The sequence below is a fragment of the Sesamum indicum genome, linkage group LG10 (genome assembly GCF_026168435.1).
Source record: "Sesamum indicum cultivar Baizhima isolate 11 linkage group LG10, ASM2616843v1, whole genome shotgun sequence".
NCBI lineage: Eukaryota > Viridiplantae > Streptophyta > Magnoliopsida > Lamiales > Pedaliaceae > Sesamum > Sesamum indicum.
The window spans coordinates 20,401,590-20,425,546 of record NC_142666.1 but is presented as its reverse complement, the minus strand read 5'-3'; the positions used below and the strand labels follow the sequence as shown (position 1 = coordinate 20,425,546).

At 37.5% G+C, this 23,957-nt stretch overlaps 4 protein-coding genes across 6 annotated transcripts; 1 reads left to right on the top strand and 3 right to left on the bottom strand.

Annotated features, from left to right (window-relative positions):
* Window positions 1-751: 751 nt before the first annotated feature.
* Window positions 752-2,551, bottom strand: LOC105171407 (endo-1,3;1,4-beta-D-glucanase). The gene is made up of 7 exons (XM_011092509.3): window positions 2,350-2,551; window positions 2,231-2,252; window positions 2,031-2,148; window positions 1,737-1,827; window positions 1,301-1,390; window positions 1,117-1,217; window positions 752-1,028 (listed from the first exon to the last, which is right to left on the bottom strand). Exons 1-7 carry the CDS (start codon window positions 2,495-2,497, stop codon window positions 888-890), a joined length of 711 nt encoding a protein of 236 aa, XP_011090811.1. The 5' UTR covers window positions 2,498-2,551; the 3' UTR covers window positions 752-887.
* Window positions 2,552-7,330: 4,779 nt separating this feature from the next.
* On the top strand, window positions 7,331-16,791 carry RFR1 (REF4-related 1). 3 transcript variants are annotated; one of them, XM_011092508.3, is made up of 12 exons: window positions 7,332-7,986; window positions 8,933-9,043; window positions 9,576-9,920; window positions 10,262-10,581; window positions 10,678-10,769; window positions 11,192-11,543; window positions 12,434-12,644; window positions 13,056-13,170; window positions 13,382-13,543; window positions 13,993-14,653; window positions 14,983-15,189; window positions 15,432-16,791. In XM_011092508.3, exons 1-12 carry the CDS (start codon window positions 7,706-7,708, stop codon window positions 16,553-16,555), a joined length of 3,981 nt encoding a protein of 1,326 aa, XP_011090810.2. In that variant the 5' UTR covers window positions 7,332-7,705; the 3' UTR covers window positions 16,556-16,791. The 3 variants fall into 3 exon arrangements, with proteins under 3 accessions (XP_088741881.1, XP_011090810.2, XP_020552818.2); XM_088885755.1 differs by lacking the exon at window positions 8,933-9,043 and having other exon boundaries at window positions 7,331-7,986; XM_020697159.2 differs by lacking the exons at window positions 7,332-7,986; window positions 8,933-9,043 and having other exon boundaries at window positions 9,744-9,882.
* Window positions 16,792-17,149: 358 nt separating this feature from the next.
* On the bottom strand, window positions 17,150-19,410 carry MEF18 (mitochondrial editing factor 18). The gene has a single exon (XM_011092507.3). The coding sequence runs from the start codon at window positions 19,376-19,378 to the stop codon at window positions 17,297-17,299; it is 2,082 nt and encodes a 693-aa protein (XP_011090809.1). The 5' UTR covers window positions 19,379-19,410; the 3' UTR covers window positions 17,150-17,296.
* Window positions 19,411-21,291: 1,881 nt separating this feature from the next.
* Window positions 21,292-23,836, bottom strand: LOC105171404 (Ribosomal protein L34e superfamily protein). The gene is made up of 2 exons (XM_011092505.3): window positions 22,989-23,836; window positions 21,292-21,569 (listed from the first exon to the last, which is right to left on the bottom strand). Exons 1-2 carry the CDS (start codon window positions 23,663-23,665, stop codon window positions 21,533-21,535), a joined length of 714 nt encoding a protein of 237 aa, XP_011090807.1. The 5' UTR covers window positions 23,666-23,836; the 3' UTR covers window positions 21,292-21,532.
* Window positions 23,837-23,957: the final 121 nt, after the last annotated feature.

The following is a 23,957-nucleotide window of genomic DNA, read 5'->3' as shown; positions in this document are numbered from 1 at the left end:
GTTTGTTTTTATCTAACAAATAGATTCTTTGTTAGCAAAAATTCACGAAATTTATTAGCAGAAAAAATTAAATGAAAATTCGTATTTATCACAATTGACTTACTACTAACTTATTGCATATCAAATAAATCCTTTTGTAGCAGTGTAAATAAAGAATTTTTAAAAAGAGTGTAAGTACAATTTCAAAACTATTTTAGGAGAAGATATAATTCTATATTTTGTAGGAGAGGTATAAGTATAATTAGCTCAATTAATCTATACGAAAAAAAATAAAACGCCCAAGAAAAGAGAAGCTATTGGGCCAGAATAAATGCTCAAGTGGCTGTCAAAATCCAATACAGAATAATCTCAAATTAGCCACATTAGGGACATGACTTTTAATTCGCATGTTTTCTAGGAATTCTGCACATATTCAGACCACGCTCTCATTTATCCAACACACCTTCTGTATGGAAGCTTTCAAAGTTGAAGTTCCTACAAACGCTTTAATTATTAATTAATTATTTTTATATTATGTGTTGAAGTGTTGTTAGTGATGTTGTTGATGCTGCTCATATTCACCTTGATGCAGGATAGTTGCTCACTCTTGCATTGTCGTCATTTCCTTTGTAAATAGTGTTTCTTCTATAACTCGTGTTTTTGGTTTCCCCTTTTCTCTATTGGCTCTGTTTGTTGACTATGTGATGCTATATTGGTTAGATGGTTAGTTTGTTGGTGAGATTAGTTATGCAGAGGCGGCGCTCCATGTGTATTTAAGGAAGGCTGGATCTTTATTTTGCATACTTTTTAAATATGTAAAAACACAGATTTCTTATCCATGGCTCACAACACTTCTTGCTCTGCTTTCTACTTTAGTTTTTCTTCATTATGCTCGCCCTTTCCACGTTTTACTTGACATATTTGGTCAGCCAGTTCAACATATCCGAGTGAGACTCCAAAGCACTCTTCACTTCAAACTCGTCGTCATCGTTGTATCTCACAGTCCATCCGTGTCCAACGCCAGGAAATATTTTCACAAAGCTATCAACCTACAAGATAAACATATCGTTGATCGATCAATCATGCGATATCTAATACTTTGATAGTCATGGGAGAAGATGAATTTCAGTTTCTTGCCTCAGGTTTTGATGATAAAACGTCTTCTAGTTGCTTCACCATCTCAGGTGGTCCAATATGGTCAATCTCTGCTCCCAGTATAGCAATTGGGGTTTTCACCTCTGAAATTCCGTATAATCATAGGATAAAATCAATTCTTTGGATATAATATGACATAGAAATTCAAGAATTGGGAAATTGTTACCATTTATTTCTTCTACTGTGATTGGACCCGGATGCAACACGACTGCAGCCTCAATACAGTCATATTTTGCCAGTCTCACTGCCACCATACCTACCATAGAAAGGGCAAAACATAGACATCTGAGCTGCAAAAGTTTGGTTATATCATAAGTTGTAACAGTTCAAACTTTGCGTTTCAACTATGGTCCCGTCACCAAAGTAAATATTGAAACACAAATCAATAATCACTAGAGGGCCATTGTTGCGACTTTTGCACTTTGCCACATTTTCCGATCGATTTTGTGCCGGAAAAACATTACACGCAGTGCACCGCAAATTGTAAAAAGAGACATATTTCAGATGACAAATTATAATTTATCCTAAAAATAATACAAGAAAAAACTATAAGAATGGCTCTTGTTTAAGGAAAAAGGTAAGAAACAATCAAATAGTAGTACCTCCCCAGCAAAAACCTGCAGCTCCAATTTTGGACACTCCTTTGCTTTTCAAGGCAGCAATTATAGTCCTAGCATCGTCACATCCTCTATCCTAAATACAACAATAACACAAAACTTCAACAAATCCAACAATTGAAGTTTTCTTTTTCCACTTTCCAAACAAAGTAGTAAAGGGTATTTTTTCCACTCCATGCCTCAATTTCCAAGACTGCTAATCACTAAACCCTAAGTGCAAAATCATCATTAAAATAATAATAATAATATAAGACAACAAGGGCAAGAAGAAAAACAAACCGGGGGATGAGTGTCGACCCATCCTTGTCCAGCTTTTTCTAGAGTGAATTTATCACCGTAGTAGAAATCAGGAACCACAACCAAGAATCCTGATTCCGCAACTTTGTCTGCAAGCTTCCTACATCATAGTAATTAATTAGGGCAAAACATGTCATTTCCCAAATACAGTGACTAACATTTGCAAAATCGAAAAAATATACCTTAGTTTTGGAACTTCCCACCCTGCAAAACAAATCCCAGATCACGAAGGAATGAATAAATACATTACAAATTGATTGATTTTTTCCGGGGGGGGGGGGGGGAAAAGAGGAAAACTTACCAAATGCATCAGCAAGGAAAATGATAGCAAGCTTGGAGTCCTGATCACCAGTGACGTATGTGTTAAAGCCCCCAATTTGTTGGACATGTCCTGCTCCAGATGCTGGGTCGAGGGTTGGTGGATTATGAGCGCACTGAGGTCCTGACATGATCTGTTTTCTGTGTTATGACTCTGCTGTAATTTTCACTCTGTTTAGGATGAATGCATAAAGGCATTATAATAATGCTTCACTAGAATGAGCATATGTCACTGCTTACATCAGCGTGTTTTGTACAGATAAAAAAGGAAAAATAAAGATAAATAAGTATGTGTTAAAAATATTGTGTATGTTTGGATTTATTTTTGGAGATAATATAAACTAAGTATGGTATGTTTGATATTATTTAGTGGGAGACAAAAATTACTGTCCATTGTCAAATCATATTTTTTTTATATATATGTATGAGTATGTATATAATTTTTTTAATTGTAGCTGACAAAAAATAAATGAGTCATTGTTTCAAAACATTTCAAAAACACCACCAAAACTTCCAAAACAAATCAAGACAAGCATTGTCCATGTTGGAGATGGATAAAAAATGAAACCAAACACTATACTAGAGTTTGCAAAAAAATTATTTTTAGAAAATTTAATATTAATCAAAAAGTATAATTAAAATAAAATATATAATAAAAATATGGTGGATCGTGATCTTTTTTTTTAAACTAAAATCATGAACAGCATCAGTAACTTCAAAGTTCAAACCTTTTCTTAAAAAAAAATATTAATTAATTAGATGAGATCCGTCGATATCTTACAGAAATTTTTTACTGGTTCACTCTTTTTTGTAAAATTGAGATAATAAATGGACATAACATAAAATTAGATGTCAAAATATAATAATGATCATAGTTGAATTAATTAATTATTTAGGCTAAATTAATTTACTAAATTTATTAATTGAGTATATTTGTGCTTGTGTATATTTAATTGAATTAAATATTCACATGAGTTTTTAATTGAGTATTTTATTTAATTGAATTAAATAATAAAAATATATTATTATTGGGCTTGATTTAATTTGTTGGATAAATTAAAACAAGTCCGATCCAAATATTAGGTATGTAAAAGTTTAAAAGACTAGATATTTAAAACACACTATAATACTATGTCATAAGATTCTTTCCCTCTTGCATCAGCCATTAACAACGAATCTTTCCCCCTTTCTCCATGGTTTTGAGTTCTCCTTAAAGCATATTCAAGTTTAGAACAAGAAGAAATTATTTACACTAATCAATAGTGCAAAACGGTTTCGATTCCTTTTCGGATCTAATTCTTTATAGCAAGAGTGTTAGATACATTTTCTTGGTATGGTATAAATTAGCTTTAGAGGGGTTCTACACTTGAACCCCCCAAGTTAACAAATTTGAAGAAGGGCTCGAAGCCAATGCGAGTAATCGAACGTAAAAGGAATAAAAGGTACTTTTGTGGTTAATTTTTTGTTCTCTTGATTTATCCTTTGCCACTTTATTAAACGCACATTTATTTTTAATTCTTTTAATATTTTAATTTTACTATATTTCTACACTTCCATCCTATTATTGGGCCGCTCCGCTCTCTTTCAGCTGCAACGCCTCCCCCAAGCTTGCCGACTTTATGACTCGCATTAATTGGAAATTTACTAGCGCCTGTTCTTCCACTACGAGTACACAAGGCGATGTCTAGTAGGCTCAAATGTAGGATACCTTGGAGATTGGACTGTGGCACTTAGCACCAAAATGTTCCATGGGCCGCCGGAAGGTGGCGAGAGCAACATTTGATTAAGACAATCAATTGGGTTGTGCTTGCCGCTGTGCGGTGTGTCACATTTGGCACCAAATGAAGAATAAGGTGTTTGAGATAAAATAAAAATGTCCTGTCAGAAGACTTAACTGGAAGAATCATTAAACAGATTATGAAAAAGATGGTTGGTCCGAATATTTCTTATAAACTTCATACTTCTGTATCATCTAGATTATGGGAAATAGCTTGTACACTATTTTCAATAAGCATATGTGGCTTGGGGCTTTGTTTCATACAATTACTACTTCATTCTTTGATGCAATTTACATTATCCCAAAGACATAAAAACAAACTTATTAGTAAAGAACGTTTTTTTTCCTTCTATGTTAATTTCTTCTTGTTCTTGCTTAGTAAGGAAATAATTGACAATTCCAAACCTCCGAGTTATACAATTTTATGAGAGATCAGGGGTACTTATAATTTTTTGAATAATAAGACGGGATTTATAAGTATGTAAAATTGAAGAAAAAATTATTATAATTTACCCTACATTTAATTGAGAATCTGTTTATTGGTTGGTCATTGTCCAAAGAAAGAACAGGTCCTGAGTTTTAGGCTCTGGCCGCTGGGGAGTTGATATATATATTGGAAGGGAAAAGGACGTTTGCTTGGCTTTTTTAGACTAATTGTTCATAATTTAATTTTACATTGCTTAATTAATTTAAAATAAATTTCAGATCGAATTAGTTTGTTATGATATAGGTAACCGTCCCACATTAATTGCAAACGAGGAATTTAAGTTGTTTATAATCATTCCAAGACCTCCTCTCCCGAATGAAATGTCGGTTAGGACAAATCCGTGAGACTTCTACGAGGTAAAATCGGACAATATTTCGCACAATGGGACACCAATTGAATTGTGAATCACGTCAATTAATCATTTCGATACGTTTTTCATTAAATATTTTTCTATTAATTGGATGAATGTAAAAATTAAGAATAAATAAATAAAGAAAGAAATAAAAGAAGAGCAATTATAGTTGCTTCCCTTTGCAGAATAGAATTGAAGGTGGGTTGGTGCCATCCAAAGTAACTTTCTAAATTTAATGCAAAAATATCTATAAGTTTTTGGCTAATGGTTAAACCGAGATCTCATAAATAAGTCCAAATCTCACAAGACGTATGAGTTTTCGTGTTACTTAATTTGAGTTTATTGTAATATCACTCTATTCAAATGTAAATTTATTAATCGAGTCGATGCGTTTCTCAATTTTTTAGTATTGATGAAATTATATAACCACTATCAATCAGAAAAAAAAAATGCAAAACATTATCACTCTAGACTATTCCAATTTATTACAATTTAATTGCATTATTTTATTTTTTATTTTTTTTTGGGGGGTGGGGGGGGGGGAGGTGGGGGTTGAAATTCTGTACATAGTGAAATCAATGGAAAACAAAAACATTGCACAAGATAAAATTACATGTCAATCCTAACCACAAATTAACCCCACCATCCAACTCTCACCAACTTAGACCTTTTCATGGGGCAGTTGTATATCTCTAGTAGATCACCAAAACTTAAACATATCACCCAATTCATTTATTCATTTCATAAATTAATAATTAATACCCATCTTGATAAATTTTATACTAAGAAGATACATTAATTATTTCACACACTCATAACGAAAAAAAACCCGACTTTGTAACAAACGTAATTGTTTTATATGATAAAAATTAGAAGAATAGAATATTACGAACTGAACTTTTTATTTTCAGGCTTATAGTTATCGAGTATTGATGCATTCATATTATAATTTGGTCTTAATATGCAGAAAATATACAAGAAATATGAATTGTTTCTTTTTTTAGTATGCATATATTAAAAAAATCACTCATTAAATCCAAATATGAAAAACAAAATAAAGAATTAAAAAGAATATGATAGGGGTAGGGATGAAAATGGAGCACCATTTACATTCACTTGTTGGACATATTAATAGGCATGACCAAGTCACTATGCTTCACCTACCAAGATTCATCATGTACAAGCTAAGTATGAAGAATAAAGCTGCCACACCACACAAATTATACACGCCCTCATTGTCAAAACTTTATTTATTTATTTTATTTATATATATATACATATAACAGCTTTTTTGCACCACCTAAAACAATACCATCAAATATGCCAACTTTTGATAGGGATATCACCATGTCTTCATCTCTACCTACCCCTAACCACTATAAAATTTTTATAATAGTTTTTTAAGATCAAATCACACACACCCACATATTATGGGCATGATGCATATTTACATTAAATATACATATATTTATTACATGGGCATGATGCATATATAAGTGTGTTGATGAGAAACTAGCTGGGGTTTGATTAATCTAATCCTATTCTAATCTTGATTACCAGCTTGTATTAAGTGCAAAATTATCCACTGAAAAAGAGGGTTGATGGAGCTGGTGGGTCATGCAGTTGGTCCATCACAAAGTGCCCAAATGAGCATTCATCTTTCATCACTTTGGATAAATTGAAAATGGACTCAATTTCTTTATTTCATCTTAACCAATTATTGTCAATTCCCCTTTCTTTTTTTTTACCTCAATCATAGTTCATAATTCAGTAACTATTCATGCTAATGACTCACTAACCAACTCTTTACTATTTAGTATTTACCTTACTGATTCTTGATTTCTTCAAATACAAGCAAGTTTGAGAATATATATGTTCGAATTCTTATTTTATTTTGAAATACCGTTAATTCTGTAATCATTTTAGTTATATATAAACGATGAATTAACGAAATAAAATTATATATTATCAAATGTGTTTGAAAAAAAGTATTTTTCACTTTCTCTTTTTCCCTAGTTGAACTAAACAAACTCTAACTCAAACATTTCTTCCTAGATAGGTAGTGCCATTTTAACATGCCAGTTATCATGAAACAAAGCTTATGATAACATGTACCAGGATTATGTAATAAGTTGAAGATAGGAAAAAAGTTGAATCCTTTGACTTTGTTTTAAATGTACATGATCCAATGATCTATAGCAAAGTAGTGGCATTAATAAGTGATAAAGAACAAGAAACATGATGTCAGAACACATGAAGAAACATATAGTCCATGTTCTCAGTTCGGCAATCAATTACTACATATGAGATAAAACCATACAATATCAAGACATGATCCACCTTAGGCTAAAGATTCTAATTACATCTCTTTCCCTCACTGGCTTTGTCCCATTATTTCTCCACTTTCTAAATTAGCTATTTTTTTTCCAGACAAGTATTTGTAAAAACTTTTCCCCAAACACTAAGCCCACTTTATTGGGTTTGACATTCACGATTTAAACCAACCACATTGCACCAATCTTTCCTGTTTCTGGGAACTCCCTTTGTGAGTTCCATACCAGCTTTGAATCTCCAGTGACCAGGCCAATAAAACACGCACAACACACACTGTTTCTTGAATAAAAACTCAACTGGAATCTTTGTTGGCCGGAGCAAAAATCAGGAGGTGGCCTCTCCCTATTCCCTCCATAGAAATGAAGTTATGATGAGCTTGTGAGGTTGCAATGGAGGTGGCCACTCAGTTGAACTGCAACATATGGGACAGAGTTCTGGGGCAAACTAAGGAGGCCCAAGAAAAAGGCAGGGACCCGTTGTTGTGGGCAATTCAAGTTTCTTCGAATTTGAGTTCTGCTGGAATCCCTTTACCTTCTCTTGAGCTAGCTAACCATTTGGTCTCCCATATTTGCTGGGATAACAATGTGCCCATTTCTTGGAAGTTCTTAGAGAAAGCGTTGGCTCTCAAAATTGTGCCTCCCTTGCTTGTTCTTGGATTGCTGTCAACAAGGTGTTTCTTTTCGACATTTTCCTTTTTTTTTTTTTTTTTTTGGTTTTGGTTTTTGTTGGTTTTTTCATGTCGGTCCGTTGCCAAGTTACAATCTTTGATGGTGTTTGTTCTTGAAAATGTGTTGCGTGCTCTTGCCTGCACGCAACACGGTCCCTGCTTTTGGTATTGCTTACTTTTGTTAATGCCTTTCTTTTTTTCTGTTTCGATGGTTTCTGACTTGGTCTTGCCGTTTTTACTATTTCACTAAGTTTGAACACATGGGATCGCTCAAAGATTTAATCTTTGATGATACTTGTTCTTGTTGTCTCTGTTTGGATTTTGCAATTTTTTTTTTAATAGTTGAATTTATATGGGGTGTGATCGAATTACTTGATATTTTAGCGGCTTCGGATATTTTCATTGATATGGTTGGGATCTGATGCATAAGAGTAATTGGAAAAACTTCTAGCCTCTTGCTCCATATAACATTCAGCACTTCTAGTGACACACCATTGTTGATTTGTGTTTCATGTTTCATGTTTTCACCTAATTCTTGCCAATATTAGAGATGGAATGGCAACTCAAGATTATTACATGCTATCCTGTACTAGTGTTTTGTTACTCTAATAAGTTTGTCTGGTGTGGTTGTTGGATTATGCAGTAGCGCCCCTTTTAATCACTTAGCATTAGTTGGCTGTAGCGTGCTGATCAATTCACAATATTAGTAACCTAGTTTCCAAGATCAGTCAGTAGCATGTCATGCTCTTTAAGCATTGTAATATATGTTTAGCTTTTTCTTGTTCTGTTATTTTCCTTTCTCACTGTCAACATGATTCCTGCATCATTTGGAAATGGCATGAATTCTGACAAATATTTGACAAGAAATCACGAAAGAAATTTCTTTTCCTATGCTCAATGTCCTGCTTGGGGCATTTAATTAAGTTTATTGTTTCTTACCTGTGAACAGGGTAATTTCATATCGGCATTCTTGTCCTGCAGCATTTAGACTTTATATGGAACTCCTTAAGAGACATGCCTTCTCACTGAAAGAGCACACAAATTTGCCAAACTATCAAAAGTGAGTACTCAATGTTCACGGATGCCATTTTGTTTTCTTATATGTGCTGTAAGTCATACTCTAAGAGAGAGTAGTATGATTTCTGACAGCACCTTTTCATTTCTAAGTCAATGTACTCATCTTTCTCTGTCTTCTGCTCCCTCCGGAATTGAACTACTTAAAAACTCTTACTCACATGTTGGCAAGTGCCAACATAGAGGGTTAATCCATCTTCTTAAGGAGAAAAGAAAATGGATATTCCACTATATTACAGAATTGATCGAGGTTGCCGGGCCGCAGGGCCATATTTCTATATTTTCAGTTGACACCCTCTAAAGTTTAAAAGTCATCATCTAGACAAACCCATCTCTTGTGTAGAGATTTTTAATCGCATCGACAGCAAATAATAGTGGTTTGCAAAAGTTTAATCCATTTTTTTATTTTGGTTTGTCAACTTTTCACCTTTTATTATTTCTGCTTGCTTTACGTACACAAAGTGTATAATTTGATCTGAATCTCATGGTATATTTGCTAACCAATTGACTCTTTACAGGACCATGGATTCATTAGACCAAGTTCTCCATTTATCACAAATATTTGGCTTGCAAGCAAATGAAGCTGGTGCTCTGCTGGTTATGTTTGTTTTTTCAATTGTCTGGCAGTTGGTTGACGCATCACTAGATGATGAAGGATTGCTTGAACTTACAGAGAATGACCCCAGGTGGCCTGTCAGACCTCAAGCTATGCAAGTAGACGTTCATAATATGTACGAAGAGAAGAGGAAAGAATACAGAGAAAGATTCCTTACTATTAATACCATCATGGCCATTCAGTTACTTGGGCAGTTTTTGCGAAACAAAGTAACTTCCAGGATTCTTTACTTGGCACGCCAAAACATGTCAGAACTACAGTCCTTTTTCAGATTTTTTTTTTCCCTAAGTTCTGTGTCGTCTGTTATTATCTTGTTTCCTAGATGCTTCATAGTGAAAAAAACTGGATGCTGGTTTTAAACTTTGCACGCTTATGTTGCATATGTAGTTTGATGCATGGCTTGAATAAGTCTTGCAAAATAAACAGAATTAATCGACTGGGATTTTTATCGGAAGAAACATAAGAATCCAATGGCTGCGTTCTATTGTCTTCTTTCTTCGTACTAACAGTCGTATTATCTCTTAATTCCTCTTTGTCTAGTATTTGATTGATCTGAACAGATGGTTGAACAATTAGCTTCTCTGTCAGGTATGCACACTGGAAAAGCTTTATCCAGAAAATGCAGCTGCTTGTAGAAAATTCATTGGCTTTGAGAAACTCAAAATCTATTACACCAGAGGTTCTTCGGCAGTTAATATCAGACAGTCACAGTTTTAAGCTTCAGCATTTCCAGGCAAGCTTATTGCAGGAGTTCCATCCTGTGGTACAATCCAGACCTCTTGTTAATCCTGCTGGTCTCTGTCTTGGGACTAGTCGGTCTGGTCTTTGGCTTCCTCTGGATATGCTGCTAGAAGATGCAATGGATGGTTCCCAAGTTAATGCAACAAGCGCCGTAGAAATCATTACTGGTGATCTTTTTGGGCCTTATTTGTTACTTCAGAAGAAACAAAAGAATGTCTGTGTCCTACTTCGTTAGAGATTGTGATTCATGACTACTTTTGCAGGTTTAGTTAAGTCCCTTCAGGCAATTAACGCCACCTCTTGGCATGAAATCTTTCTAGGACTTTGGATGGCTGCTCTACGCCTTGTTCAACGGGTGAGAAATAGAATTTGATACTTAGTCTTGGGGCTTTGACATGTTTGGAAAACCCCTTCTTTGTTTTCTTTCTTTATTTTGGGGAAATCTGTTTCAATAACCCTAACCTTTCTTCATTGAGATCGTCAAATAGCAGTCACGTGTTGGTCACATACTAAAATAAGGAACTAGTTCATGTTTCAACACTGTTATTTTTAGCATGGTTGCCGTAATTACATGCTTTTGTGAAAGTTTATCCTCTTAACTTTTAGCCTTTCCCCTTATCCTATTCCCCTTCTCACCAAAAACTTGCTAGATAACTTCTCTAACTGAACTTGTTCCTTTATTTCACGTGTTTATGCTGTATTTCTCTGAAAATATGAATTTCTTGTTACAATTTCGGAGCATGTTTTGTTGATGAATGAATTTGCATTTTATCTTAGGAGAGGGATCCTATTGAGGGACCTGTGCCTCGTCTGGACACTCGTCTGAGCATGTTATTGTCAATTACAACTCTTGTAGTTGCTGATCTTGTTGAGGAAGAGGAAAGTGTTGCCGCAGATGAGTTCGGATATGATTTGGGTAACAAAAATCAGGTTCCTGGGAAACGACGTATGGATTTGATATTCAGTCTTCAGAATCTGCATGATTACCAGAGCTTGCTAACTCCACCTCAGTCAGCAATTCCTGCTGCTAATCAGGCTGCTGCTAAAGCAATGATGTTTGTATCTGGCATCAATGTTGGTACTGCATACTTTGAGTGCATGAGCACAATGGATATGCCAATTGACTGCTGTAAGTAATATCCCTATCTCATTGAGTATAAAAGATTGGATGGATCTCTCAATCTGGCTGGTGACTGTTCTTGCTGTACATCTTGGTGTATCTTATCGTAGGCTAGTATTTGTTGGTAATGGAAATTGATTAATTGAGTGTGCCTATTCCTCCAGTAGTTATTCTTGCATACAGCTTTGCATTCACCAAGGCCGTTCATATGTAGATCATGTGGCCTCTATTTGTTGATTCACTTTTGGTCAATATTTTCAAGATTACATCATTAAGTAAAGTTTTCGACTCAAAGATAACAGGTGGTACAAGTTTTCAAGATTCTAGAGTGAGGGTCAGACCAAAAGTTACTTGCTTCAATGTGAAAAGCAGGCTTTAAGCTGGTACAGAAAAGGAGAGAGAAGTGGTGAAAATATGTACTTAAGAAACTCTCATCCAGAAATGTCAGTCCAGTATATCGTCCCTCTTCAGCTGCGAAGTAATTCTCCACCATCATACAGATACACGAAATTTATCAGATGATTATATCTTTGGGAATGCTAATCCTTGCTCTTACATTAGAAAATCAAGGAAAGAAAAAATAAAAGAAGAAAGAAATCTTTCCTCTGCGTTAATGTGCTGCAGAAAAGTCTCGTGAGAAAATGGATTCCTTCTATTACTTTGGTACTCCAGCAAACCTGTATCAGGGAAAATAATTGCATGTTCCTGGAACTTGTATATCAATGCCTGCTTCTGCATACAGCTTGATTTAATAGATAAATACTTCGGGTTTTTACTTTTACCACAATTCAGCAAATAGAATCTGGAATACAATCATAGTAGTTCGTTTTGATGGTGAGGCTTCACCTTGGAACTGGAAATTTGAAGTCCTATGGTTTTGTCTCTGTTTCATTTTGCAGCTGGTAACCTGTATCATTTAATTGTTGAGGCATGCATAGCCAGAAATCTGTTGGACACATCTGCTTATTTCTGGCCAGGTTATGTAAATGGGCGCATCAACCAACTACCCCACAATGTTCCCAATCAAGTTCCTGGGTGGTCATCATTTATGAAAGGGGCATCTCTCACCCCTGTGATGATAAATGCTCTAGCATCAATTCCTGCTTCAAGGTGTTCATTTATAAGCTTACTCAAGCCTTTCAACTGATAATCTGAAAATCAGTTGCCTTTCCTGAAAGTTTCATTGACAGTTCTGATTTTCTTTTGGTGGATAATACGCAATGCATGACAATGACTTCCAAATAACAGTGTTTATGAACAGACATTTTCAAGTAATCTTATCTTGGCATCCAATTTTAAGATCAACAAAGTAAATAAACATGTAAAAGATGTTGTGTATTGCAAGCCACCGGCTACAGGTTCATTAAACTGCTGACTGCTGTTAATTAGTGTAGGAGTGCATTCACGATTAATAGGTTCTAGCCTCTCCTTCAGTTAAATGATTTTCTTTCCTTAAGCCATTTTTTAATGACTTCTCCAAGAGTAAAGCAACTGAATTCAAGCTCATGGATTTAATGGAAGCTTCGCGGAGGTCCAGAAAGTCTTTGAGATGGCAGTCAAAGGATCCAATGAGGAAAGAATAGCTGCTGCTACTATTCTTTGCGGGGCCTCCTTGATTCGTGGATGGAATATTCAGGTAGTAAGACATTAATGACTTTGCTTGGTTATCCCCTGAACTTTGACCAAAATTAGTCCCCTGAAACAGTGGTTGCTCCTTTACTCTTTCCTTGCCTAACTAAATGATGGCTTCATGATACTGACCTCTCGGAACTAAATTCCCACTCTATTAGTTATTTTTATGTATTCAATCAACTGATTTCCTGACTGTTTAGCTCTTGATTGTGCAGGAACACACTGTTTATTTTATAACTCGGTTGCTGTCTCCATCAGTCCCTGCTGACTATACCGGGAACGAAAGCCATTTGATAAGCTATGCTCCCATGCTCAATGTTCTCCTTGTGGGGATAGCACCAGTTGACTGTGTTCAGATTTTCTCCCTCCATGGTTTGGTATGTTTATTTCTACAAAATTTGCCTCCTAAAAATACGAGAAGATAGTTCCCTTGTCTTAGTTCTTGGTTGAAGGGGGGAACCTTCATGTTTTAGTCTGTTGATCTATGAAATTGAAAACAATGCATTGCTTGAGAATGCTGGTTGGGCTCTCAATTTCCTGGTGAGCACATTAGACTTGAATACCTGTTGCTGCACGACAGTGATTTGATTTTCCACGAATGGGCTAGGGGAAGCACCCAGCACATTGAAACTACTTTTGTATGCTTCTGTAAGCGTTATGATTCCAAAAGTTATCACCAAATGTAGGTTATCTTTCTGAAGTGCTTGAGATTCATAACTGGGAGGAATAGAAAGTGCAGCAAAGATCTAGCTTTGGGCCATGAAATGTTCATGAGGAAGTGGGTGAAGTGAATGACTGAACTTAAGAGAATATTATCTTTTGACAGGTTCCAGAACTTGCTGGCTCATTAATGACAATATGCGAGGTGTTTGGTTCATGTGTGCCCAATATCTCATGGACCATGCCCACAGGAGAAGAAATTTCTGCCCATGCTGTGTTTTCAAATGCATTTGCTCTTCTTCTAAAGCTATGGAGGTTCAATCACCCTCCTATTGAATATGGAGTAGGAGATGTACCTCCAGTAGGATCCCAACTCACTCCTGAGTACCTCTTATTGGTAAGGAATTCACACCTAGTCTCTTCAGGAAACTTACTCAAGGATCCAAATCGAAGGAGACTTGCAAAAGCAGCAAGTTCTTCGTCTCCCAAACCCATATTTGTGGATTCATTTCCCAAACTTAAAGTGTGGTATAGGCAGCATCTCGCTTGTATTGCTTCCCCCCTCACTGGTCTTATCAATGGGACTCCGGTCCATCATACTGTGGATACACTACTTAACATGATGTTCAGAAAAATCAGCGGAGGAAACCAAACTGTGACCACTGTTACATCTGGTAGTAGCAGTTCCTCTGGTCCTGGAAGTGAAGACATTTATCTTAGGCCTAAACTACCTGCTTGGGATATCCTTGAAGCCGTCCCTTTTGTGGCAGATGCTGCTCTAACAGCATGTGCTCATGGAAGATTGTCTCCTCGTGAACTCTGCACAGGTCAGTCTGATGCTCATGTTGGGACTTCTTTGAGATATATAGTTCTTTATCATTATCAGAGAGATACAATGTGGTTAAGTTCTTAAATTTGAGCACAGCAAACATCTATTACAATGTACTTAGTGTAGATATTAACCAGGTCAGAGTAAATATTGATGAGATAAGTCTTCCATCAATCACATTGCTTTTCTTCATTTCCTGAGACCTGTAAAGATGAAATATGGAGAAGACAACGGTTTTCGTATATTGATTTGAGCCTTAGGCAGTGATTTAAGATCAGCAACATTCAATGCACACTTCACTTAATGCATGGCATTGTTGCTGAACAGGGCTGAAAGATTTGGCTGATTTTCTTCCTGCAACTTTGGCGACCATTGTAAGTTACTTCTCAGCCGAAGTGACACGTGGAGTATGGAAGTCAGTTTTTATGAATGGAACAGATTGGCCGAGTCCAGCTGCTAATCTCTCCAATGTTGAGGGACAGATAAAGAAAATATTAGCTGCCACTGGTGTGGATATCCCCAGTCTTGCAGCAGGTTTGCTTTTTAATCTGACTAGTCTATCTGTAAAAATGCAGTTCTTCCATGCTTTGCTTAAAGTTCCTTTACATATAGATTACTGGAATGATACTTGCATGCTAGTTTGCTCATTGTTTCTCGAGAAAAGCAAGTTTTCACTATACTAGGAAAATTTTAGAAGTCAGTCCAAAAGCAAATGCTGACTAATTTTCCTAGTTTGTTTTCTGTTTGCAACCTTCATATCTTGCAATTTCATGTAGGTGGGAGTTCTCCAGCTTCGCTTCCATTGCCCTTGGCTGCATTTGTGAGTCTCACCATAACATATAAGCTTGATAAAGCTTCACAACGTTTTCTGGATCTGGCCGGCCCAGCTTTGGAGTCCCTTGCTGCTGGCTGCCCTTGGCCATGCATGCCAATAGTGGCTTCTTTATGGACCCAAAAGGCAAAGCGTTGGAGTGACTTCCTCGTCTTTTCTGCTTCCCGCACTGTCTTCCTTCACAGCAATGATGCTGTTGTTCAGCTTCTTCGAAGCTGCTTCAGCGCCACCCTTGGTTTGAACAGTAGTTGCTGTATCTCAGACAACGGTGGTGTTGGAGCACTTCTTGGTCATGGATTTGGATCTCATTTCAATGGTGGTATCGCTCCAGTCGCACCAGGGATCCTATATCTGCGAGTCTACCGGTCGATTAGAGACATTATGTTCTTGAGAGAGGAGATAGTTTCAGTGCTCATGCAGACTGTGGAAGACGTAACCTGCAGTTGCCTTCCAAAACAGAGTTCAGAAAAGCTGAAAAAGTCCAAAAATGGGATGAAACATGGGCATGCCTCGCTTGCTGCAGCTTTAACTAAGGTGAAACTAGCTGCATCTCTGGGAGCTTCTGTAATCTTCTTAACTGGTGGACTGGGGCTGGTGCAGTCGCTAATCAAGGAAACTCTTCCGTCTTGGTTTATGTCTATTCATCGGTCTGAGCACGAAGGCGATAGAGGCAAGATGGTTCCAATGCTCAGAGGGTATGCACTGGCATATTTGGCGGCACTTTGTGGAGCTTTTGTTTGGGGTGTAGACTCATCAACAGCAGCAGCTTCAAAAAGACGGCCTAAAATTCTTGGATGTCACATGGAATTTCTTGCTAGTGCCTTAGATGGAAAGATTTCACTTGGCTGTGATCTTGCTACTTGGCATGCCTATGTGTCCGGTTTTCTGAGCTTGATGGTAAGATGCACACCAACTTGGATATTTGAGTTGAACGTGGAGTTGTTGAGACGACTGAGCAAGGGACTAAGACGATGGAACGAGGAGGAGCTTGCTCTGGCTTTGCTTGGGGTTGGCGGACTTGGTACCATGAGCTCAGCAGCCGAAATGGTCATTGAAACTGAGATATAACTTCTTCTAACTTGGGAAAATTTTGTAGATCCACTAGATGGGTTTGTACAGGATTACGTAGAGGACTGATTTTCGAGCAGGAATTGTGCAAAATGGAAGGTCTGATATCTGTTTATCAGAAAACTTCCTAGTTTTCTTCTTTTTCCTTCTGTAGAGTAACATATTTGTTACCTTAAAGACTGAATCATGAAAGTTGTAGTCCAGTTTTCATTGGTGGTAGGAATTGGTATAACTGAGATCCTCTCGCAACTCTGCCTTTTAGAGGCTTCCATTTGCTGCAATTTTTACTTCGTCTATTCTGCCTTTTAGCACTTCCGTTTGCTTCAATTTTACTTTGTTTATTCGCAGTCGTGTGGATTTCTTTATATGAAGTAATAGTACCTCTCATTCTTCCGTATTCCTATTTACGTTTGTTGTCATTTACCCATATAATTCCATCTGTTAGTCTTTGCAATGAAAGGAAAGCTACAAAGTCAAAACGTTTTAGTAAAAACAATTTTTTACCTCACATTATTGTTTCTTGAATCCCAATAGTTCTTCGGGAAGGTTAAGATGAAAGTATGAACTGCTTCAATCTTACCAGACATTCCAACGTCTCCAATCTTACTAGATATTCCAATGTATTGCAGTATAATACAACAGTTCAAGGGGCAGCTTCATAAGATTTTCTTAAAGAAAGCTTTCTTCGAGCAATCCAGAATATTATACCCCACCACTACAACCTCTCATCTTGACATATTGTTACACAACACCGCTATAACCTGGTGATCTCGACAGTTTTTCCCTTCGCATTCCACTCCTCACTGAAAAGGCATCATCCCACCTGCCTACATCTGCATAAATATTGGACAGTAAAACTCTACTCGGGCCATGTGATGGTTCCACCTTAGCCAAATTTTCAGCAGCTCTTTCTCCTATATCTGTATTACCATGCATTTTACATGCAGCCAATAGTGTACCCCATATGACAACATCTGCCTTCATAGGCATGCTTTTTATGAGCTCTTCTGCTTCCTTCAATCTTCCAGCTCTCCCTAAGAGATCCACCATACATCCATAATGCTTAATGTCTGGTTCTAAACTATATATTTTTTTCATGCTTTTAAAATGCACTTCCCCTGCTTCCACCAAGCCAGCATGGCAACACGCACTCAAGACTCCGATGAATGTAATTGAATTGAGATTTATATTTCGGTTCTGCAAGTCTGAGAAAATTTGTAAGGACACTTCTGCATGCCCATGCATAGCCAAGCCACATATAATCGCATTCCAAGGTGAGACGTCTGTGGTTTTCTCTTGAATTTGATCAAACACATCCAAAGCCAGATTGATACTCCCACATTTGGCATACATGTCAATAATTGCTGCACTCAGGTTGTCATTAATCGGTATTGAGTTACTAATGATGTACTCATGAGCCCATCTTCCTTCCTTCAATGTGCCCAGACCAGAAATGGCAGAGAGAACACTGACCATGGTAATTTCATTTGGCTTGATCCCTTTGGCCACCATTTCATGAAAAAGTTCAATAGCCAAATTAGGCTGCCCATTATGTGAATAACCAGAAATCATAGAGCTCCAAGAGAAAACATCGCGTTCTGGCATCTCATCAAATAAATGCCTAGCATCATTGACCATTCTGTTTCTAATTAGTCCTGCTATAAGGGCATTCCAACAGGCTACATGTTTCTTATTCCCTTCTTCAAACTGCAAACAAGCGAGTTCAACTTCTCGACAAGTTGCATAAAAATGAACCAACGTTGCCTGCACGAAGTCATAGCATTTTAACCCCATCTTCACAGCTAATGCATGAAATTGCTGACCCTCAATAAATTTTGCATCTTGCCCGCAAGCAGAAATTATATCAACAATCATAACTTCATTGGGGTATAACCCAGTGTGCCTCATTTCACAATAGAGTGCCAAACCCTCTCTCACTCTCCCGACTTGCACGTATCCATCAATTATGGTACCCCAAGAAACCACGTCTTTTCCAGGAATTCCCTCAAACAGCTCCCTGGCCGAATCTACGAATCCCCCCTTGACGTAACCATTCAGCATCACATTCCACGAAACCACATTCCTTTCTATCATCTCATCGAAAAGTATTCGGGCCAAACCAAGACACGAACTCATGCAGTAAAGGTGAACTAAGTTAGTCGCGACAATCACCGGGGCATGAAGACCAAGTTTCAATACCAACCCATGCAAAAACTTCGAACATCTTCCAACGCCATCAATACGTGCATAAGCCGAGATAACAGTAGCCATTGTCACTTCTCCAGGGACCACTCCTGAAAACCTCATTTCCCTAAAAAGCGCAATCGCATCCTCATAGTACTCATTTTGCGCCAAACCCATGATCATAGTCGTATACGAGACACAATTTCTCAGAGGCATCTTCACAAACATCTCATTGGCATCACGCAGACGGCCATATCTCACATATCCAGCAAGCATTATGTTCCACGACGCCGTATCCAACCTCCGGGAGCAATCAAAAATCGATTTTGCAAATGAAAGCAGCCCATTTTTCGAATACATGCTGATCAAGCTGTTTTGTATGAAAACATTGGAGTTGAACCCAGATTTTAGTATAAGGCAATGTAGCTGCTGCCCATGAGAGACTAATGAAGGGGATGATGAAATGGATTTGAGTGCAGAAACTAGTGAGAACTCTAGAGAATTGGGTTTCTTGGGAGTGTTCTTCAAGAGGATTTGGAGGGTAGGAGGGGAAATTGTGGAGAAGCATTTGAAATTGATGTGGGTTGAGAAGGAATGGAAGTAGAAAGGTGAACATTTTGGCCCGTAAGCGATGTTCATTAGACGTCATCACCGCAGAGAGAGAACTGAAATTTTATTTGTTAATAGCAAGGAAATCGCACTTCAGTCCCCAAATTTCACTATATAGCACATTACTCCTCTAAAGAAATTTAATAACATTTTTGCCCTCTCATAACTTTTTCAAGGCAAAAGTTCTTCTTAAGCGCCTCCCATCTTATTCCATTGTCCACACTTAAAAGCCAAACAAAATGATTCGCAGTAAAGTTTTGTTATTCTAAATGGTAAATTACAATCAATTTTTCTGATATTTATCATAATTATAAATTACTTTTTGCTATTTGAAAATTATAAATACTTTTGAAATTAACGATCATTTTATGAGAAATCCCTTGTAATAACTTCTTGTAAGATAGTATTTGTCAGACAAAGTGTTTTTAGTATGAAGGGTATTTGTAATTACAACAAACTTCAAAGAGCTTGTTGTAACTTACCCTATCACAAATGATAAATACTGATCCGGGTCGAAATTAACGATCTCCTGAGACGATCTCACTACAGATGGACTAACTCTTCCGAACCAGATTTTGGGATCCCTGAGAATAAAATACGAACCGTGAGCTCGTCGGCCACGTCCCCGACAATGACCCTTCGACGCTCAAGTTAGGTTGATCGAGTGAAATGTATGCGATCTCAAAGTTTGAGCTCAATTAATGCATAACAGTTACCTCATTTATGGCGTATCGAGGTCTATTTATAGAACACAGTTGTACGTCGAGTACTGGGCCACGTGGCCTTATCCTATCGGTGTGTGTTCTGATCGTACGGCTGTCATTGTCCGGGTCTTCGGTCAATCTGTGCGATCCGGGTCGGGTCCTCCGCGACCCGCCCGCTATAAAACACGCGGATCCTGATCGCGTAATGACTGTAATACCCTTAATGAAGGGTAAATCGGTCTTTTTGCAGAGGCGACATGTGTATACCCATCAAATACCATGATTCTGGTTTTGTAGTAACTGAGATTAAGAGTCCTACGCCACTATAATCATTGACAAAGAACTTTTAGATAGAAAAATTAGTGTGAAGTGCGTAAATGTTATGATAATTGCAAGTTACATCCTTAAATGGTAAAATTTAGGGGGTGAAATGCCGATATGCATTTTTCTTCCATATCAATAATTTTCTATGCATACTCAATTAAATTTAATTCACTTCATCTGATTAATCATTTATTTTGTCTTCCTTCACTTCCAATTAATTGAACAAACATAACAAAAATTTAAGTTACAGATATATACACCAAGTGTGCTTCATTCGCTAATTCTAAAGAGAATGTGGCCTTGAGACCAAGTATGATAAACAATCACAATCAAGCATAGTGGCCTATATCCATACTGATACTTGCCAGGAACAGACTTTTTGCTGCCCCAAGGGTTCAGCCGGGTCAAACCTTGAATTGCATAATGATTCAACTCATCCCCAGTAGAAATGCAACATCATTAACACGGTAATATGCTTGTTTAAGGCCTTCAATTGCTGACTCCAAAATCTTCTGTGGGATTCCATCCAACCCATATAGCAGATGTAATACATGACGCATGAAAAGGGAAATAATCTTACAGTGCAAGTAGCTATACATAGAAAAATGGACTGATAATGATCAGATGTACTGCTACCATCATGTTGCATCAGGTAGATGTTCTTACAAGCATCGCAGGGACATTAGAACAACTTGGAACTAAGACTCAGTGCAGAAGCTCAGTCCTGAATCAGGTCGCATACCAATAATTCAACTTAGAATACTCGCGAAAAGTAGTAGAATACGATACTTCATTCACATGAAATATAGAAAGCTTCAGAAGATCAGCACCAGAAGAGATCCAGTCCAAAGCATTTATATGAATGCCGCTTCCAGAATAGAAAAAGCATAGCATAGATATAACATGCTAAAGATATAAATTTGGAAAGTCCTATTCAATTATTCCTTATTTATTCTCATGCATTTGGTGTAGAGAAATATATAAACTTCCCAACAATGTGGGCAAGTTCAAGTTTCTTTATGACGACAAGGAGAGCCATCAACTAGAAAGATTTCTTTTAAGAAATAATGTTTCTTCTGCTACAATCTTTTAGACCATGAACCAATGGCAAAAGAAGAAACAGTAGATGAGAATCAAGTGATGAATCCATCTGCAGTCAGCGGGGATCTCCTCCACCAGTAAGAGCCAGACTCCTGAAGATGGCGTCAGATAAAAGCAAAAACATTAATTTGAAGTTCAAACTGATTGAAAGTAAAGATTATAATGAATCATATATATATATATATGTGTGGGTGGGTGGTAGATGTAAAACCATGCAGGTAGATGAAATACAATGAAAAGGAGGTACAGAGCATCTTATAATCACATTTATGAACAAGAACCAGTTGCAGAGGAGTAAAAACCCAAACTGGCCACAACCAATTAGAACCAGAAAATGTCTGGGAATATGGAGTGATAGATGGACATCATCAATATTGGAAAAATATATCGTCCCATAATCTAATGTAATTTCCACATGATTATACATCATTCACTCCATGAATTGCAATAGGGAAATGGAACATATGACAGAGGAGTTTTAGAATACAGATATCAGCAAGTTTGGTTGTTGAAAAATAAATTGATCCTGAGATCAGGCTTTGTTAGGCTGATTTTCATTGATTTCAAACCACAAGATATCAATGGAAATAAGCAATAATAACCCGTATGAGTGGAACATAGACCAAAGTACAAAGCTTAACGGATTAGTGGGACTTGAGCGATTAAAACCCGAGACACTTTGGCCTCACAGCACTCCGTCCTTTTTGCCACTAGATTGAAGTCTAGTAAACTGCTGGATGTGAGGCAAGTAATATGTCTAAATGAATTTAGCATTTCATTTCCTAAGCGCAACGCTACCTTGCTAAGTGAACTCTAAATGGCTTTCTGCTTGCTTTAATAATTAGGGAATATCTAGATGAATAAAGAAAATGTAGCAGCTGATACAGGACATGGATTTGTCTCCAACGGGTCAAGCTACCTTGTAAAATACTGTTCACGGTATTGTAGGTGGATCATTCACCAACTCCTCTTGTAACCCTTCTATATCAATGTAATTTAGATAACCTCAAGCGACAGCTAAACATCCATAGTTGATGACGTAACCATTATTTCCTATAACTACAAAAACTCCACAAGAAATTTCTTGGTTATTGCTAAGATCACGGTTGACCAGGAAAAATGAGAAAAGGAACTGGTACATATATTTCAGAAAATTAACCCACCTTGTTCAACAATCTGATAACACTCACAACATTTACCCAGTCTGCTATCAAGAATATTTAACTAAAACATAACATCCAGAAGAAACTAAGTGCAAGTGCAATGTATTTCACATAGTCCGTTGTCAAAAACTCTAGGCAACAAAGAAACACAAAAACCTAAAACCGACATCATAGCCCAAAACAAATGAGCACCAAGATAACCATCCAAACTAAAGAAGTAAAACAGAATTGGCATTCAAATTACCACTATCATATCACAATCAAACAAATTCCAGAACCCAGTTAAAGTGCATCATTCTTGCAATCAAGAACCAAGTATCACGATTCAAACCAAAACATGGCACTCACTTCTTGTGTCGCCGACCACGTTTAGGCCCCCAACCTTCGAGTTTCGACACCGGGCACCCACATTTGTCCCGAAAGAGCAGCACTGCCCGCCCGTTAGGCGGAGCCATCTTCCTTAACTCTGCACGCAGGCACTCGTAGTCCGGGTTATCTTCACTGCCTCCTTTCCATGGCAACTCATTCACATCTTTCACTGCCTTATTTCCGTTGCCAATTCTCAACATGTCCTCTCCTTGCAGCTGCAAATCAAACTCCATCGCTTTCTTCAACCCTTTACACCCTTTCTTCCCGCACCTTCTTGATCTTTGTCCACAACAGATCTCAAAGAAAACAACAAAAGCTACAAATGAGATAACGAATAGAGCAAAAAAGATTAACTGGGATTGGGGGTTGGAGGTCAAATGGTAATGAAAATGGGAAATGATAGTGGAGAAAGGGGGGAGGATTAGAGAGAGGGATTGGAAGAGGTAAGAAAAATAGGAAACGATCAAGAAAGTGCCGGAGAAAACGACGAGGATGAAGATGAGGAGGTCGAGAGTGGCGGAGGGAGAGTGTCTGCACACGGAAGGGCAATTTGGGGAATTTGGGTGGTGGGTGGAGGGGGGTTTGGCGGCGGTGGTGGGTTTTTTGAAGGAGGAAGGGGCCATGGTGATGGTGGAGGAGAGGAGGTGATGGCGCATGATAGTGAGAGGAAGGGGGGGGTGGAGAGGGAGAGGATGGGCGGCAGGGATGGATGGAAGGTATTTCAGGTGGAAATGTGGGGGAGCGAGGGGAGGTGCGCAAGTTAGCGGGGTGTTGGAGGGGCGGCGGAAGGGAGTGCGCACGTTATGATTTGTGCTCCCACTTTGCTTAAGTTCAAAATCTATGCAAATTAAATTAGCTAATTAATTTGAGGGTTTTGTTTTTGTACTTTCTCTAAAATTAAATCTTATGTGACTTTTCATCTTAAAAGCTTTTATATCTTCCATTATC